Source organism: Podarcis gaigeae (assembly GCF_964106915.1).
Source record: "Podarcis gaigeae genome assembly, chromosome: 11".
In the NCBI taxonomy this organism is placed as follows: domain Eukaryota; kingdom Metazoa; phylum Chordata; class Lepidosauria; order Squamata; family Lacertidae; genus Podarcis; species Podarcis gaigeae.
Window position 1 is genome coordinate 3750420 of NC_139687.1, and position 17185 is coordinate 3767604.

The following is a 17185-nucleotide window of genomic DNA, read 5'->3' on the forward strand; positions in this document are numbered from 1 at the left end:
TTTAACCATTTGGGTTACATTTTAGCTTTCTTCAGTCTGACCTGATCACAGTGTCCTGTTGTGCCAGAAGCGGTTTAGTCCTGCTGACCAAATGACCCGGAAAGCTGTCTGTGGACAAATGCTGGCTCCCTTGGCCTGAAAAGCAAGATGAACACTGCACCCCATAGTCACCTTTGACTGGAACTAACCATCCAGGGGTCCTTTACCTTTTACCTTCTGGAGCCTGGTGTACACACTCCCCTCATGATTTAGATGAAAATCCTACCCATGATGACAAATCTTGCCCATAGTTACTCAAGTACAGTGAGTACATGTCATGGACCTATGGCTTTCCAGATGTTATTACATTACAACTCCCATCATCCCTAACCATTGGCTATGCTATCTGATGCTGATTGGTTGGATTACAACAACATTTGGTAGGTGAAACTAAAAACCTAATTGAAAAAACTCTGTAGCATTATTTTCAAAGAAACTCTTACTGAAATATCTGGATGCAGTTTTTTCCTATTCAGTCTCTACAGCCACAGCAGGTGCTGTAACCTTCCAACAGTTTGACTTCACCCCCAAAGGGACTCTCCTCCATTGTCTCCCAACACAGATGGATGCCAACAGTTTGTTCCTGTAATCAGATGTTCTGGTTGATATGCCACTTAGTAAGATAGTTAACCAGAAAGCAAGCTGACCTTTTAATATCTGACTAGTTTATAACAGCTGTTGCAGCAACCCTAGAATGTAGTCTACAAAAGCCAGAATCTAATAAGAAATGACAGGGTGAGAGCTTTCTTTGAAGTGCAATGTATATGCTTCAATATGTTTTATATATTGAGATGAGTTCATTCCATTCTCCTAACACTATGAATCTGGGATTACCTGGAAACTGTTTGGCAAAAATTAGTTCTTGAGGAAAACCATCTTTTGAAAAGAGAGTAAGAAAGCAGCCCCAACTACTACTCAGGCACAAACAAAAACCAGAGCTAAAATAAATGACAATAAGAAATAGACAAATGTTCATGTTCTTAGCTAAGTGCAACAAAGCTTTTGGTTTAATTAGCCCATTTAGCATTCCATATGTAAGACTGCACTTTGTAAAGCAATAGCTGTGTTGGATGCAGAGATGAAATCTGGAAGACATATTCAGGGAACATTGTGTAAACGTGCCTGGTTTTTAGGAAGACCAGGAATGAGACCCACAAGTTGCATTATCTCCCTTGGAGACTTGAGATACTTTCCACATTATTGAGACAAGTTGTGTGTTCAAAAGTTTGGAATGAAAGAGACCCCATAAAAATACTGCTGTGTGCTGCTTTTATGTGATGTTCTTTTTAGGGTGCCTATGGTTTGCTGGGCAGGAGAAAATGGTGGGCCCTCACCTTGTATGATCCATGCACTCTCTCTTTCGTCTCTCCCTTTAACACACAAAGCTTCAGGAAATGCTGGCTAGTTTTGTCTGGGTGAAAAGAAGCAGAAGTTCCAGCTGGAAAAAGTTTTAGAAGATGTCATTTGTTCTGAAAATGAATGCCTCAGAATGCACTGAATGAGTGTCCAAACCACTTCTGTTAGAATGTCTTTACTCCCAATGTCATTATGACTAAGCCTGCCCATGTATGCAAAGCTTTTCCCCTATGGGCTCCCTTTAGCCACCCTCCCCAATCTTTATTACATCCCAGATTCAACTACATAGGTATGCTAAAGTTACCAGCACAACAGGGCTTTCCCCCCCTCTCCCCCCTCCTCCCCAAAATGGCTTGGGGTGTGTGTGTCTGGAGAACCCCCTAAACTGCAGGGGGGGGGGAGAGGAAGGAATGTTCTCTCGGACAAGCTGAAATGCTTGCACTGATGCAACCAAAGGAAGTGTGATGTTGAATTCCACCCACTATCTCATTCTTCTCTCAGCAGCCTACTTCCGTCTCACTTTGTCCCAGTTAACCTCTCTTTAGTTTGTTGGCTTGGCTTCCTGCTTCATTATCTCTTTCCAGTTATTACTACCCATCCGCTTTCCCCTCCCCTAGTTTCCATATCCATATATGTGAGGATGCTTCTCTCTATGCCAGTGCCATGCTAGTGCATGCCTCTACCACTGTTTGTGTCGTCGTCAGAACTGAAATTCTGCATCAGGAATAGGGTAAAAGTGTGTGAGCCAGTTGGACTTCCAGAGGTTGTTGGGACTTCAACTCCCATCAGCCAAAGCCAGTGTGGCCCAACAGTGAGGGCTATGAGTGTTGTCCCATGACCTTTGGGTGGCTGCACATTCCCCATCCCTGGTATGTGGCTTCTGCTTCAAACATCTGCCATCTTCATCAAGAACATACATTATGCAGTGCCCACTTCCCCAGGTGCAGGGGAGGTTACAGGAACCTCACTATGGGATTTAGTTTCCTAGATGAGACCACTGGTGACGTTAATATTAGTTTTATTTACGAATATGCAGGCAGAACTCAAAATGAAAACTGGGCTGTATTTTATTACTTTTCTCTCTCCCTTAAATAGAGGGTGTTTTCACTATCTCCATGCTCTTATACAGCCTTCCTCAACCCAGCGGCCTCCAGTTGCTTTTAATTATAATTCTCTTCATGTCAATAGTCCATTGGCCAAGCTGGCTGAAGCTAAGAGGAATTGTAGATCAAAACATCTGAAGGGCTCCTGTTTCCAACCACTAGAAAAAGGTCCCCAGCTATCAGGAGATCACATCTCATCATTAGCACTCACAGATGAAACTTTAACCAACTATCCTCTACTATTAGCCAGCAATCAGCTTTCCAGTTGGTAACTACAGCACCATCTACTCAAGTTAGCTGTTTCTTTCATGGAAAGCTACTTGTAAGTAGGTTGGATTACCGTACGTTCTAACCTGAGCATGGCATTGTATGCTGAAATCTGCTTAATACAGGCAACACTATAGGATTCATTAGGCTGCAATCCAACATTCAGTTGCTAGACAGCAAGTCCCATTGAATTTAGTGAGACTTACTATTGAGTAAACATGTATGATGGTGCTGTTAATCACCCTATTGTACTGAAACTCAAGAGTGGCTAATGCCATCCAGCCAAGCTCCTGAAGGTATCAGAGTTAGCCTGTTAAAGTGAAAATAAAGAATTCAAAGGTTAGCAGATTTATAGTGGCTTAAACGTTTGTGGTCATAGTTCTACCTGGTAGGTTATCCTACCTGGGTAGTTATCCTTCCACAAGGGCAGACATTGATGCCAAAATCCAGCATTGCCTGAGCTCTGCAAGTGCGGCTTTCTCCCGATTGAAGTGCAGAGTGTTTGAGGACTGGGACATTCGCAGGGAAACCAAAATGCTTGTTTACAAAGCTATTGCACTAACAACCTTACTGTATGCTTGTGAAACATGGACCACTTAAAAACGCCATCTCTAACTCCTCAAAAGATTCCATCAACTGTGCCTCCGAAAAATTTTACACATCACCTGGGAAGACCAGCGAACTAATGCCAGTGTACTGGAAGAAGCAAAGATCACCAGTGTTGAAGCAATGGTTCTTCAACATCAGCATTGTTGGGCTGGTCATGATGTGAAGATGCCTGATTATCGTTTTCCAAAGCAACTACTCTATTCTGAACTTAAAAATGATAAGTGTAATGTTGGCGGTCAACAAAAGAGGTTCGAAGACTCTCTAAAGGCAAATCTTTGAAAATGTAGTATAAACACCAACAACTGGGAAACACTGGTCTGTGAGCGCTCCAGTTGGAGAACAGCCTTTACGAAAGATGTCATGGGTTTTGAAGACACTCAACCTCAGGACGAAAGGGAGAGACACACTAAGAGGAAGGCACACTTGGCAAACCCTCACCGTGATCAACTCCTGCCCGGAAACCTATGTCCCCACTGTGGAAGGACATGTGGATCCAGAATTGGCCTCCAGAGTCACTTATGGACTCACTTTTGGAAACCATGTTTATGGAAGACAATCTTACTTGGCTACGAGTGATCACCAAAAAAAGAAGAATCCACATTATCAAACATATGAGAGAGGTTTTTTATTGTTAATGTGGCCGTTGTTGTTGTTTTACTTTTAAAGGGGGAGAATCCTACATGTTTCTATTTCATCTACCAGATATTAGAGGCATGTATAAAGCATGCAGTGTATTTTAATGCATTTATTGAGGGGGTGGGAAGCATCAAACAATATGATATACTTGAGAGTCAGGCCACACTGTCACCAACCAGCAGGCAGCTCTCTTTCAAGCTAGTGGTTTGTAGTTAATACCAGGAAACAAGCCCTTAAAAATCTCTTAACACAAAAGTAAGGAAGTTTCCCCAGGAAATTGGTGTTTTCTAGCAGCTCTGTATATGCAGAACTGAAGGGGGAAAATCAACTCTCTTTCCCACGCCTGCTTTAAATGAAACTTGACATTCTCAAGCAGCAGCTGATAAAAGAGCAAGTCCCATTGAATTCAGTAAGATTTTGTTCTGCATGGGCATGTTTAGGATCACAAACTTATGTCTTGGGTAGTAGTCACAAGCATGAACAACACACGAGGCATGAATAATACTTCTAAATTTGTGGACTTCATAATAGTGGACTTCACAGCTAAACTTGAGTACCTGTCCTAGGACCCTGATGCCAGGGAAGGGACTAGAGATCAGCTGGTAGAGCAGATGTTTTGCATGCAGGAGCCAAGTGAAGTGTCCCTGGCAAACACCTTAAAAAATGGCTGCCCATCAGTTCTGTCAATGTTGAGCAAGATTAACAAAATCTGACCTGGCAGAAATTATTTCTCTGAATAACTAGAATAAACAGAATAACCAGAAATTAAGGATTTTTAAAAATTATGGAAGTTTTCTTGTGGGAACAATCCAATATAGAGCAAGCTTTGTGTTTACTCTCAGAGTACCACGCACCCAAGATTCTTGAAGTATTACTGCTTCTGGCAGCAGCCAAGGTAGCTATTCTAATCAAGAATCTTGGGCATCTTCAAATTGCACATTAGAAATTACATCTCAATAAAGTTAATGCACACAGCAAAGGACAAGACTCTGGTGTTGTCAAACCTAGTTTAAAAAGTTGGGGGGGGGGGAGATTTTGCCAGGCAGTTTTTCCTGCTGCATATGAAACTTCACCTGCTAAAATTCCTTTTTCTACACAACTAAAGGAGCTCTATCCTCTTTTGAAGCTGCACATCCTCCACTCCACCTGAATTTCAAGGAAATTACTCAGAAGGGAAAGACCCAAGGTTATGAATGATAATTTAAGAGGCCACCTCTGTTACATGCCCCCCCCATGCTCACAGATGCACTAAAGATAAGGGAAGAGAAAGTGAAGCAGCAGGCAGTAAGAGGGGCAGGCATAAATATTAGTTGCTAGACATAGCAAATACTTTACTGTTGTTTCCATGAATTATCCTGTAATTATCCTTGTGCAAAGAACTGGCAGGCACACAGCTGTGCTTCCTCTTCCCACACAGATCTCCTGCCAGTACCTTGCTATTGACCTTTCCTCCCCAACACATTCCTGGCACTCCTGTAGGTTGCAGATCCTGCATGGTTAGGCTGGCAAAGTTCAGCAGAAGAGACTTGTGTTTAGTGTGAATTGGGCCCAGTTATTTTACTTTATATCAGTCTTCTTGCAGCTTAGTGACTGCTGAAGTGGAAACATCTGTTTCAAAGCAACATGCAACCAAATTCTCTGCAGTTTCAGTGAGTTTAGGCACACGTAATCCTACACTGGATTGGGCTGCAATCATATGTTCACTTACTTAGAAAGAAGTCTTATTAAGGCCAGTGTGATGCTAATGTCTGCAGGCAGAACCAAGACGGCTCCTGTAGATGATCTTAATGACCAGGCAGGTCTGCATGGGAGGTGTTCTCTCAGATAATGTGGTCCCAAGTTGTTTAGAGCCTTGCAGGATAATATTCCAAACCAATATTAAGGACACATCTACTTACAGTGCACCACAGCAACCGAGTCTTGAGGCTACCAATGTTTGAGTTTGTGGGAAATTGCAGTCAAATATACTGTATTTTTCCCTCCATAAGATCTCACCATAAGACACACCTGACCATAAGACACACCTAGTTTTTAGAGGAGGAAAACAAGAAAAAATATATTCTGTGCAGAGCGTGTAAGCGACTCTTGCTTACAAGAGTCTTGCTTCCGGCGACGCCGGAACAAGAAGAGGAGGAGACACTGGGACAGGTGCTTTGCTTACAGCAAAGCGAGTAAGCGAGGCGGGAGGAGGGAGGCGGGAGGCGGGACAGAAGGGGCTCCCGTCCGTCCCTCCTCCAGCTTCGCTGCAAAGCTAGCAGAGCAAGAGCCGCTGACATGCTCTCCATGGCTCTTGCTTTAAGGCAAGAATAGTGAGAGCTGCGCAGAGCATGTCAGTGGCTCTTGCTCTGCTTGCTTCACAGCGAGCGACGGATGGGAGCCATGGCTCCGACTTCGGAGGCATCCCTCAGCTTGCGACTGCGACAGCCAAGGGATCCCTCTGCCGTCCCGTGCATTCACTCCATAAGACACACAGACATTTCCCCTTACTTTTTAGGAGGAAAAACATGTGTCTTATGGAGCAAAAAATACGGGGGCTAGTTAATTCACGAAAGGGTTAAGACCACAGAAGTGTATTCCTAGACTCAATTAGGTCACACCTCCTCATCTCTGGTGAAGAAGGAAGTGAAGCTTCCTTTGTTCACTCTCTACTATGCGAAGCCAACCAGCCAACTGGGCTTCTGCACTTCAAACCCAGACTGCGTGCTCAGAAGTATTTTTCTGTGTTTTGTAAACAAATAATGTTATATTTGTGTTCTTCTTGCCATTGCATACAATAATTCACAAATCTGATCTTTGGGGCTTGTAAATAAAGCAATTTAATGGTGTGGTCTGTTCATTGTGAGAGGGGTAGAAATGGGAAGCACTGTAAGCAACTTAAACAGGATATTTAAAATGTTTAACAGTCTAAATTCCTATGCCACACTGCTGTTTGCTTTTGTGGCTTTAACACTCTGCTCTCTCTCTTCCTGGAATTTGCTTGCCCCACATATCTGGATGTAGGTATCAAGCACAATTCTTTTATTAATGATCCCATATGGGCAATCTCTATATAATTTTCATTCCCATGGGGCCAGCACAGCAAGGATGTACGTGTCCAGGAAAAGCCACAGCTGGTGTACAAACCACACCTGGTGAAAAACATTCTTTGGCAGTGTGACCACATGCACTTCCAGTGACAATGATGGATCCAGGAGGACTCTCAAACTATGTTCTTGCTCCTTCAGGAGTGCAAGCCCAAGCGGAAGAGGCAAAATGCCCAATTCCCAGATCTGGGAGCCCTCCACCCACAGGCCCCCATCTTCCTGGGATTCACTTTATTGGTCCTCATCCAGCCCACAACTGCATCCAGGCACTGAAGCATACAGAGGATTTCCCTTTAAGAAGTTAGGGTAAAACATTTTTATTTTATTTTTTGCTACTGGATTGTAAGCTCTTTATTTCTGATTCATACATACATATTGTACATATACTGATATTACATATTATATTGCTTAATCTAAACAATTTTGTTAGCAGAGTTGAACAAAATGAATAGTGCATTAGGGCCTTTCCAGATAACAGGAGAAATCCATATTTGTTCTTATTAGCATTTGTAATAGTAGCCATACCACTAGCCCCAGCCCCACTAGGGTTAGTGGCGAAATACCCCATTCCTGACATTATGCAGGGAAGGTAGTAGATCCTTCAGGTGAAAAGGTGAATAGCCTCTACAAAAGCTTTTTTAAAGTAAAAAATTTTAAAACATGTAGCATATCAATATGATCCAGCCAAAGTGAAGTATTTGAAAGCCCAACTATCTTAACCGAGTTAAAGGATATGCCTAAATCACTCTTGCTAAGATCAAAGGGTCTTTGAACTCCTTAATTTTGGCTATTTGGTACAACCGCATTTGGACTACTGTGTTCAGTTCTGGTTAGTACGCAACAAAAAGGACATTGCAGAGCTGGAAAACCAAAAAATAACCAGAGAGGTGGAACAATGCCCATTATGAGGAATGATTGGGCCATTTGGAGCTCTTTATTTCTTTAAAAAAGGCAAGGGGGGGGGAGGACATGATAAATGTGTATAAAATGATGCCTGGTGTGGATAAAGTGGACATTTTTCTTCCTCTCTTGCAAGACCCAGGGTCACCCAACAATGATCCGAGGCAGACAAAAGGATGTACTTGTTCATATGGCACATAGTTGAATGTATGGGATTTGCTGCCACAAGACACAGTAATGGCTGCCACTTTGGATGGTACTAAAAGGGGTTTAGACAAATTCATGAGAATAGGTCTATCTGTAATGGCTACAAGCTGTAACAGTTTGTGCTACCTCTGAGAACTGGTTGCTGCAGAACAGGAAAGTGTAGTTACACTCAGGTCCTGCTTGCAGAAGGATTCCCAGAAGAGGCATCCAGTTAGTCGCTGTAGAAATAGGATGCTAAAATAGGCGGGCCTTTGATATGATCCAGCAGGGTATTCTGATATTTTTTGTATCATGCTTCACATATTTAAAATATCACAAAATTGTATGGAGAGAATGGGGAGTCATGTTCATCACCAGTGACCTCAAGGACACTAGCCAATAGGTTCCATAAATGTGCTCCCAGTCCAAACTGCACAAACATGTAGTTTCTGCTGGTCCGTGAACTGAAGAGGGGGAATATAATTAGCTCAGTAATAAAATAATCATAACAATGCAATTAACCCACAACATATCTTTTTGACATCTGAATCTGCCACAGTAACTAAGAAACCACACAAAGAAAACCTAGAAAGGCCCTAAGTAATGCTTAATTATGAGCACTTAGATACATGATGAAGGGAAATTTTATGTATTAAAAAGTTTACTTGAGTGTAAGTATTTGTATTTATTTTTAAAAGAAATAACAGTTTTTGCTGAACATTGCTAGGTAGTAATTACTATAATATGCAACTGACATACTTACACTTTTTTTGGAAAGAATAAAATTCTAAAAATATATATTAAGGAGCAAATAGCACTTTGTTCTTTAAGTTGAAGAAGACAGACTATTTGTTTTTAACAAGACCTTTGTCTTATACACCTTCTTAACCATCATTGCCTTACAAGCAAATTGCAATAATGTCACCATATTTTCCATTATTTGACCAGGGGCAAATAATGTCAGTAATTCATAGCTATGGCATAAGTAGCCTGGTCATATGTGGAGTAACTCTGCCCGGGACTGGATTGTAAGGCTGCACTCCTTACTAGGGAGTATAAGCCTCACAGGATCAGTGGGTTTTACCTCTGAGTAAACATGCATTGGATCAATATGTAAGAAAGATGGAACATCTAAAAATAATTGCCATTTTGAACACTGGAATGTTAGTGCCCAAAACATTGGGAAGTAAAATTGCCAGCATTTAAACTGGTACTTGCAGCTGTGCCCTTAAGAGCAATTTCCAGCAGAAATTTGCAGGTGATAATGTTTATCACTATGCATGTAAAGCTTCATCTCTTGTTGATTTCTGCAGATTAAGCAGTTGTTTAAAGGCATAAGAACATGCCGGGCTTATTATTTGGCAACCCAACTTGAAAGGGCTAATCCCAAGGGCCACAGTCCAACACTTGAGTTAGGCACAATTAATGTAAGTGACATCAGGGGGAATAAGAGCACAACATTGTGTTATATTGTAACTAAAATGTTTTCGAAAACACATTTTCACATTTAAACATCATAGACTTGCACTATTTTAAGTATCACACAGCATTTCCCCCAAACAAGGTACAGTATTAATATTTTCAGATTGCAAGAGCTTAGTACACAGAAGCAGAGCTGTCAGCTCCATTAGCTCAACAGGGCAGATGGTATTGTGGCAGATAGCACAGTACAGTTAGCACAGTACAGTTGACAAAACGCCCCGTAACATAAATTCAGTACACACAAGCACCCTGTAGATATCTACCCCAGTCCAGAGCTCCATATACCAGTGCACATACCGAGTTCTTGTGACCATTTACTTCAATAGAGAGAAGCAACTGCAAACACACAACAAAGTGTATGTGCAGCACAGCTCCCTCCACTAAATGTAATGGGAGTCCCTCTGCAGACAGATAATCTCCATGTGCTCGTTAGCACAACAAGTGATTGATTGAGAAGAGTAAGTACTGCATCTATTAAACGTGTTGGTGGAGGGAACCCTGCACTGTTACCATTGTCTCATATAAGTCAGTTCTTGGTATGAGCTTTCGTGTGCATGCACACTTCTTCAGATACACTGAAACAGAAGTTTCCAGACCCTTCTATATAGTGAGAAGGTGGGGAGGGGTATTACTCAGAAGGGTGGTGGGAATGGGTGATTGGCAGATAGCTGTGATGAGCCTGTTGACGACTCTTAACGACTGCAATAGGTCTTACAGGAAAAAGCAAGGGGTGAAAAGGTGAAAAATGGCTGGTATAATGAGATAAGAATCCAAGGTCTTTGTTCAGACCAGGTTTCTCCATGGTTTTAAGTTTGGTGATAAGTTGCAATTCAGCAGCTTCTCTTTCCAGTCTATTTCTGAAATTCCTTTGTAGTAAAACAGCTACTTTGAGATCTTGTATAGAATGTCCTGGGAGATTGAAGTGTTCTCCTACTGGTTTCTCTGTCTTGTGATTCCTGATGTCCGATTTATGTCCGTTTATTCTTTGGCGTAAGGTCTGGCCTGTTTGTCCAATATAGAGAGCTGAAGGACACTGTTGGCATTTGATGGCATACACAATGTTAGACGATGAGCAATTAAATAGTCCCGAGATGGTATGTGTGATGTTGTTGGGGCCAGTAATGGTGTTGTCCGGGTGTATGTGGCAGCAAAGTTGGCATCTGGGTTTATTGCAGGCTCTGGTGCCAGTGTCCGTTTTAGGTCTGGTTGTAGTATTATTGTGGGTTAGGAGTTGTTTAAGACTGGGTGGCTGTCTGTAGGCAATGAAAGGTCTTCCTCCCAGAGCTTGAGAAAGAGAACTGTCATTGTCCAGGAGAGGTTGTAGATCTCTGATGATGCGTTGTACTGTTTTAACTTGGGAGCTGTATGTGATGACTAGAGGTGTTCTGTTATTTTCTTTTTTGGGTCTGTCTTGCAGCAAGTTCTGTCTGGGTATCAGTCTGGCTCTGTTGATCTGTTGTCTAACTTCATCTGTTGGGTATTTTAGTTCAGAATCACAAGACAGAGAATCCAGTAGGAGAACACTTCAATCTCCCAGGACATTCTATACAAGATCTCAAAGTAGCTGTTTTACTACAAAGGAATTTCAGAAATAGACTGGAAAGAGAAGCTGCTGAATTGCAACTTATCACCAAACTTAAAACCATGGAGAAACCTGGTCTGAACAAAGACCTTGGATTCTTATCTCATTATACATGACAAAGCCATTTTTCACCTTTTCACCCCTTGCTTTTTCCTGTAAGACCTATTGCAGTCGTTAAGAGTCGTCAACAGGCTCATCACAGCTATCTGCCAATCACCCATTCCCACCACCCTTCTGAGTAATACCCCTCCCCACCTTCTCACTATATAGAAGGGTCTGGAAACTTCTGTTTCAGTGTTTCTGAAGAAGTGTGCATGCACACGAAAGCTCATACCAAGAACTGACTTAGTTGGTCTTTAAGGTGCTACTGGAAGGAATTTTTTTTGTTTTGACTATGGCAGACCAACACGGCTACCTATCTGTAACATTGTCTCATATGACCATCATCAGTTCTGAATTTACTTCTAGATCTAAGAACCTATATCACTTTGATTAATTCTATGAGTTTTTAAATCCAAGGCTAAGCAGGAAACAGGGAAAATGTTCTTCTTTCATCACAATCGGGAGATAAGTCATATGACTGTTTCTGAGGTAGAAGAGTCACCACAAGGTTCATTTTCCTATTAATATCTTCATAGTAAAAGGATCTTATAAGGAAACCCCATGGTAAAATTGCACATTAACATACCTTTCAAAATGCTTGCTTCCTACTACAAACATAGTACAAGGGCAAAAGACCAATATTCACCATCATTCTTGTACTGCATTGCATAGTCCTAATGTCTGTGAAGAATACGAGTTCATGGCATGGGAGGCATTGAAATTTCAGACTGGGAACACTCTTAGCATCTGGAAGGTAACTCAAACCTCTGTCTGTTAAACCATGGCATCTGAAGTAGAATTTCTTCTAAAGAACAATCCAATTTTCAAATTATCATTCTACAGGATGACATAAAATGTCAAGTGCTAAGCTGGGCTCCACTCTTGTATAAGAATCAGTGCTCAGCACTTTATGGGACTGGCACCACACAGGGCATGTGTTGTTCTTGGAACTTCTTCAAGCTTAGATTAAGGAAGAAACACAGGCAGCGTAAAAACTAATGTCAAACAAGGAACCTCAGATACACTGCAAGGAACCTCAGATACACTTATTTCTTTCATTTCTTTCTGTTGACAGAACCTATTTCAATCCTTTTAAACAATCCAACTTATTGTGTTGGATCTGAAGGTTTTCTTCCTCTGATGGATGGAGCTTGCTCCATTAGAAGAAGACACTTTCTATTGGATTGGCAGAAGGCTCCTTCTGCTGGAGAATGCAAACCTTTGGCTCCGAAACCAGTATATATGTAAGTGGATTCCCAATGTTCAATTTTCATCACATACACTAGTGGCAGAAGTTGAAAGATAAAGGGGTTGCAGTCATGGAGATATGGGCTGATTCAATTTTCAGTGGCACCCACCGAATTCTATGGGACAAAATAAATGGTCTGCAGATACAACTGAAGGGATACAAAGCTTTACGCACACTCCAAAAACATGACTCACCAAAGACAGGAAGATTTAGTGTCCCTTGGTTAACCTCTTTACTTGCTGCGACTCTTCATATGAGGAATTATTTGGAATTATTTTAAATGGTGGGGAAACCTCCCTTGCCAACAGTGATGGCTTTGATGATGGACCACAGAAGGTCCCAGCTTCCCTCTTTCTGCCACCCATCCCCTTGCATGTTGGACAGCAGACTGGTCCCTTCCCTATAAAACAACGTATTGTTCAAGGTGAATGTGAATTATATGTGAATGGAGATAATGGCAACCACTACCAGCCCTGCCTGTCATAACGACTACAGATGACTAATGACAAAGCATGATTAGTAATACAGGATATTGATTTAATCTACTTGAAGCTATATTCTGGAGTAAGATGATAATAACTAGTGACTAAATTTATTACAAAAAGCTACTATGAACATGTTATGTCTAATAGCATCCACTTTTTGATTAAATAAGACCCACACAACTCAGCATTCTATTTTCAGTCTGGCAAATTAATTAATTTGTCACCACCATTTGAAAATAAACTAGTGTGTTTTAGAATTGCTAGGGTTTTTCTTCTCAACAGAGGGGTGATTGTTACTGTGCAGTACTTTAGTTAGCATGAAGTTTTGAATTTGGTACTTTGTTAGTGATGACAACTGGTACCGCAATCAAATTAAAAGAGAATCTTTATTTTCTCTTTGGGGCTGTTATCTTAGCATACTATCTGATGACCTCAGCATAGGTTGCCTCTCTTCCTGCATCCTTTCAGTCTGGGATTTCACCGAGGTCCATACATATTCTCATTCATACAAGGAGTATCCTTTGCTTCTGTAAGCATTACCTCCTCTGGGGACTTCCTGTTTCCTTAACAACACATAAAATTAAAAAAAACAAAACATTCCATCTTTGTTATTCATGGCACTGTTGTGATCAGGAATAGTCCTGCATAGTGCCTGCTATTGAGATATAGTGAAAGAAAGAAAAATACTAAGAATTTTGGGGGGAACAAAGGAGTGGAATTATAGCTAATGGTGGCAAACCAAGATCAGTGAAGTCTCTGAAGCACTTGTAACGCTCCATGAGAGCTCGAGCTCCCCAAATTCTTCTAAGAAGCAATGTGTGTTTGTTCTTTCATAAAGCAAGGAAGGTAGCAATCAGAGTCTCTCCTTGCACAGAATTCTGCATGCCTAATTGAGCCCATTGAGCCCAATGCACCGGAGCCACTGGACTGGGGCACTGCTATAGGGAAATTAACATTTCTAATGTAACTTGGCACAGATATGTTAATACGCTGAAGCCAAAATGGAACAATAAATCAAACGTCCAGAATCACAGATGAGGCACACTGATGGCAAAATTCAGAACTGGGGGAAAATGCATATTGCAGGCAACACTTCTGAAGGTAATGCACGAATCTGCACGTTGCTGCCTATTTGGCAGTAGCAGCAGCCCTCCATATATATATTTATTTTACTTCAGAAAACTCTGAATGGCACTGAGTGATCAGAGAACAAAGGTTGCAATCCACCAGGAACTATCTTGCACCAACAGGCCTCATGAAAAGCAATGAGGCTGGTGCACGGGGGTCATCCTGGAGGATTGTGCTCAAATGAGAAACCCAAATTGTCCCCATCCTCGAGGCCCAGGCACACCAAACAAATGAAAGTTCTCTTCTGCACTTTGCCAAGGAAGTTAGGGATTTCCTTTCACTGTCATGTCAATCCTTTAGGGAAACAAAAGAAGAAGAAAACATTTAGTATGGTATATATTTATTGGTGCATATGTATCTTCCTCTAAAGAGCACAGGGCAGGATGCGTTCATAGGAGTCCCAAGTAGTGTTTGTCCCATGGCCCAAGCCAGACACCCCAACCATTTCCTGGGCTCTATTAAAATGCTCTCCCCACCTTTCCCCACCTTCTTCAAGAATGCCCTAATCATGCCAGGAGCCTCTTTTGAGTCAACTGTTCAAAAAGAACAAACATGCAATTGAACAGGAATAAAACATGCACAACACTTCAGCACCCCTAAACATTACTCAGGTAATATTGTGGTGAATAGTTTTATTAAAATGGCAACACCAATGTAAATATACTCAATGAGATCATAGATACTACTTCACCAAACCTTCATTAGGCATTGTAAATAAAACATGCATATATAAAAAATTAAAATATATACAAATAAAATTTTGTGATAACAAGGGTTTTCATTGGAGTTTCTTCCTGCTAAATAGTGTCATTCACCGCTATAAGGGATACTATTCATAAAAACTCAGCTACCCTTGCAGTTACTTCCAGGTCATGTCAGACAAATAGAATTTGATATTTTCATTGTGCCATGATATTAGGCTACCCAGAAAAGGGGATAGCACACGTTTGCATAGCTGGTTGTACAATGGGCAGTAGAAAAGAATATGTTCTACTGTGTCTGGCACATTCAAAAAACATCCACAATGTCTATCGTTTCTGGGAATGTATAAATATCTGCCCTTGACAAAAGGTGAGGGGGAAATGTTCCATTGGGCCATGCGTTGGACTGGAATTATTAATTTTGAAATATAGGTGACCCTTTATCTGTTGGATTTAAACCATAAATCTTGGGGGAGCAAATTTTATTTACAGCTGACTCGATGTCTTGTTTTTCAATGTCCATTAATCTTGATTGAATATTATGATATATTGCTCACTTGAATTATACCAATTCCAAGTCAATACCAATAGATCTCATTTTGCAATGTAAGAGTTGGAACCCTCTGAATTTATAAAAGTCCTTAAGTAAGTCAGAGAGCAGGCTCGAAGGTCTGGCAACAGAAATGCCAATGCATATTTTATAGTGCTGGCCCACACCCAATATTCCATCGTGTGTATACCTAGTGCTGCACACATCGTCTCATACTTGAACTTGAGAGCCCCAAGATACGTCTCAAGAAACCTGAGTGTATCATATCTAAATCATTATTATAGGCTTGTATCCATATTGGGATCCCAAAAAGTAGCTGGGATGACCCTTTAGCTTGAAAAATCTGATAGCAGCCGGTATAAATAGGTTACCTTTCTGAAAATAAAAGTTAGTTTGACCATCCATTTTGCATGAGTCACATGTGGATGGGAAGATGTGTGTCCCAGTTTTGGGAGTCAACATGTTGGAGGGTATGGTGTTCAACTTTTTATTTTTACACATGTGGTTTGTGTGTGTGTGGTTTGGTTGTTTCTGGCTATCCCTTTTCACTTCTCCCTATGTTGCTAATGTAAAGGAGGACTTTAAAAAAGAAATAGTGTCCACTAGAGAAAAGAGAAGCAATGATAGAATGTTATGTTGAAGGTATGCAGGTACCCAGACAAGGTACTGAGCTCCCCAATTTATAGTGGGGAGAGGTTATGGCACAAGGCAGTAGAAACAAAGAAAGCAATATATAGGGGAGAGTTAGTGCCTTACTCTTCTGGTAGTCTGAAAGAGTTGTAGTCTTTATTTATGAACTACTCCTAGATGTAATGTCATCCAGGATAATCAGTGATCAACAAGAATGGCATGCCCATTCTTTTTAAATACTGTATTGGCCCGAATATAAGCTGCACCTGAATACAAGCTGCACCTTTAAAATTGGGGGGGGGGGGAGGAAAAAAAGAGAAAAAACCCTGAATATAAGCAGCTCCATTCCTCAGTGCTCCTGGCTGCATACAGTAAGGTTGCAAATATAAGCCACACTTTAACTTTTCACGGTCGGAATTCACGGTCGCAATTTGGGGGAAAAGTGAGGCTTATATTCAGACCAATACAGTATTGCCTGAACTTTACAAAGATGCACAGAGAAAAAATTCATTCACACCCTCCCTACAAAAACCAGTGTCCAATTCAATCAATACAAATTTATATGCACTGTCAAAAATGAGAAGCAAGAAGAATCTATACCTTACAACCCTAAAGCAAGTTGTGCTTACGTCCCATAGAGATTAATGGGTCTTAATTAGTTATGATTCATCTGTCCTGTTGATTTCAATGGTGCTTAGTGATGACTTTCTTATACTAGGGCCCTAGACCTTTGGTTTGTTTACAGTATGACATCTTATCTACCCTACCCTACCCTACCCTACCCTACCCTATATCAATGTGGAATAAAGAACTACAACCAAGTGGAGTCTTATTGCTGATACTTACCTTGAGAAGTAAACGTTTATTCTGGAAAGCTATTTCCTGAACTAGAGAATGAAACTCAAAACATGCAAAATGCATCTGCTTTTTTGAAGAAAGCATTTGATATTCAAACTACAAATGCAGGCAAATGGGAAGAGACCTGGATGGAAAAGACTTTGGAAGGAGGACTGGGCAGACTCTAGAAAGACATCACTAAAATTATATGAATGCTGCAAATCATTTTACTTGTGTTCTATAAGTCAATCAGATAGGTT

At 41.1% G+C, this 17185-nt stretch overlaps 1 protein-coding gene across 1 annotated transcript in view; it reads right to left on the reverse strand.

The window, feature by feature from the left end:
• Window positions 1–7407: 7407 nt before the first annotated feature.
• The window catches only part of PRUNE2 (prune homolog 2 with BCH domain), a 138206-nt gene continuing 128428 nt past the window's right edge, over window positions 7408–17185 (reverse strand). The window contains 2 exon segments of the mRNA XM_083701852.1: window positions 7408–10164; window positions 11659–14501. Coding sequence (XP_083557978.1) covers window positions 14471–14501 — 31 coding nt within the window. The 3' untranslated portion in view covers window positions 7408–10164; window positions 11659–14470.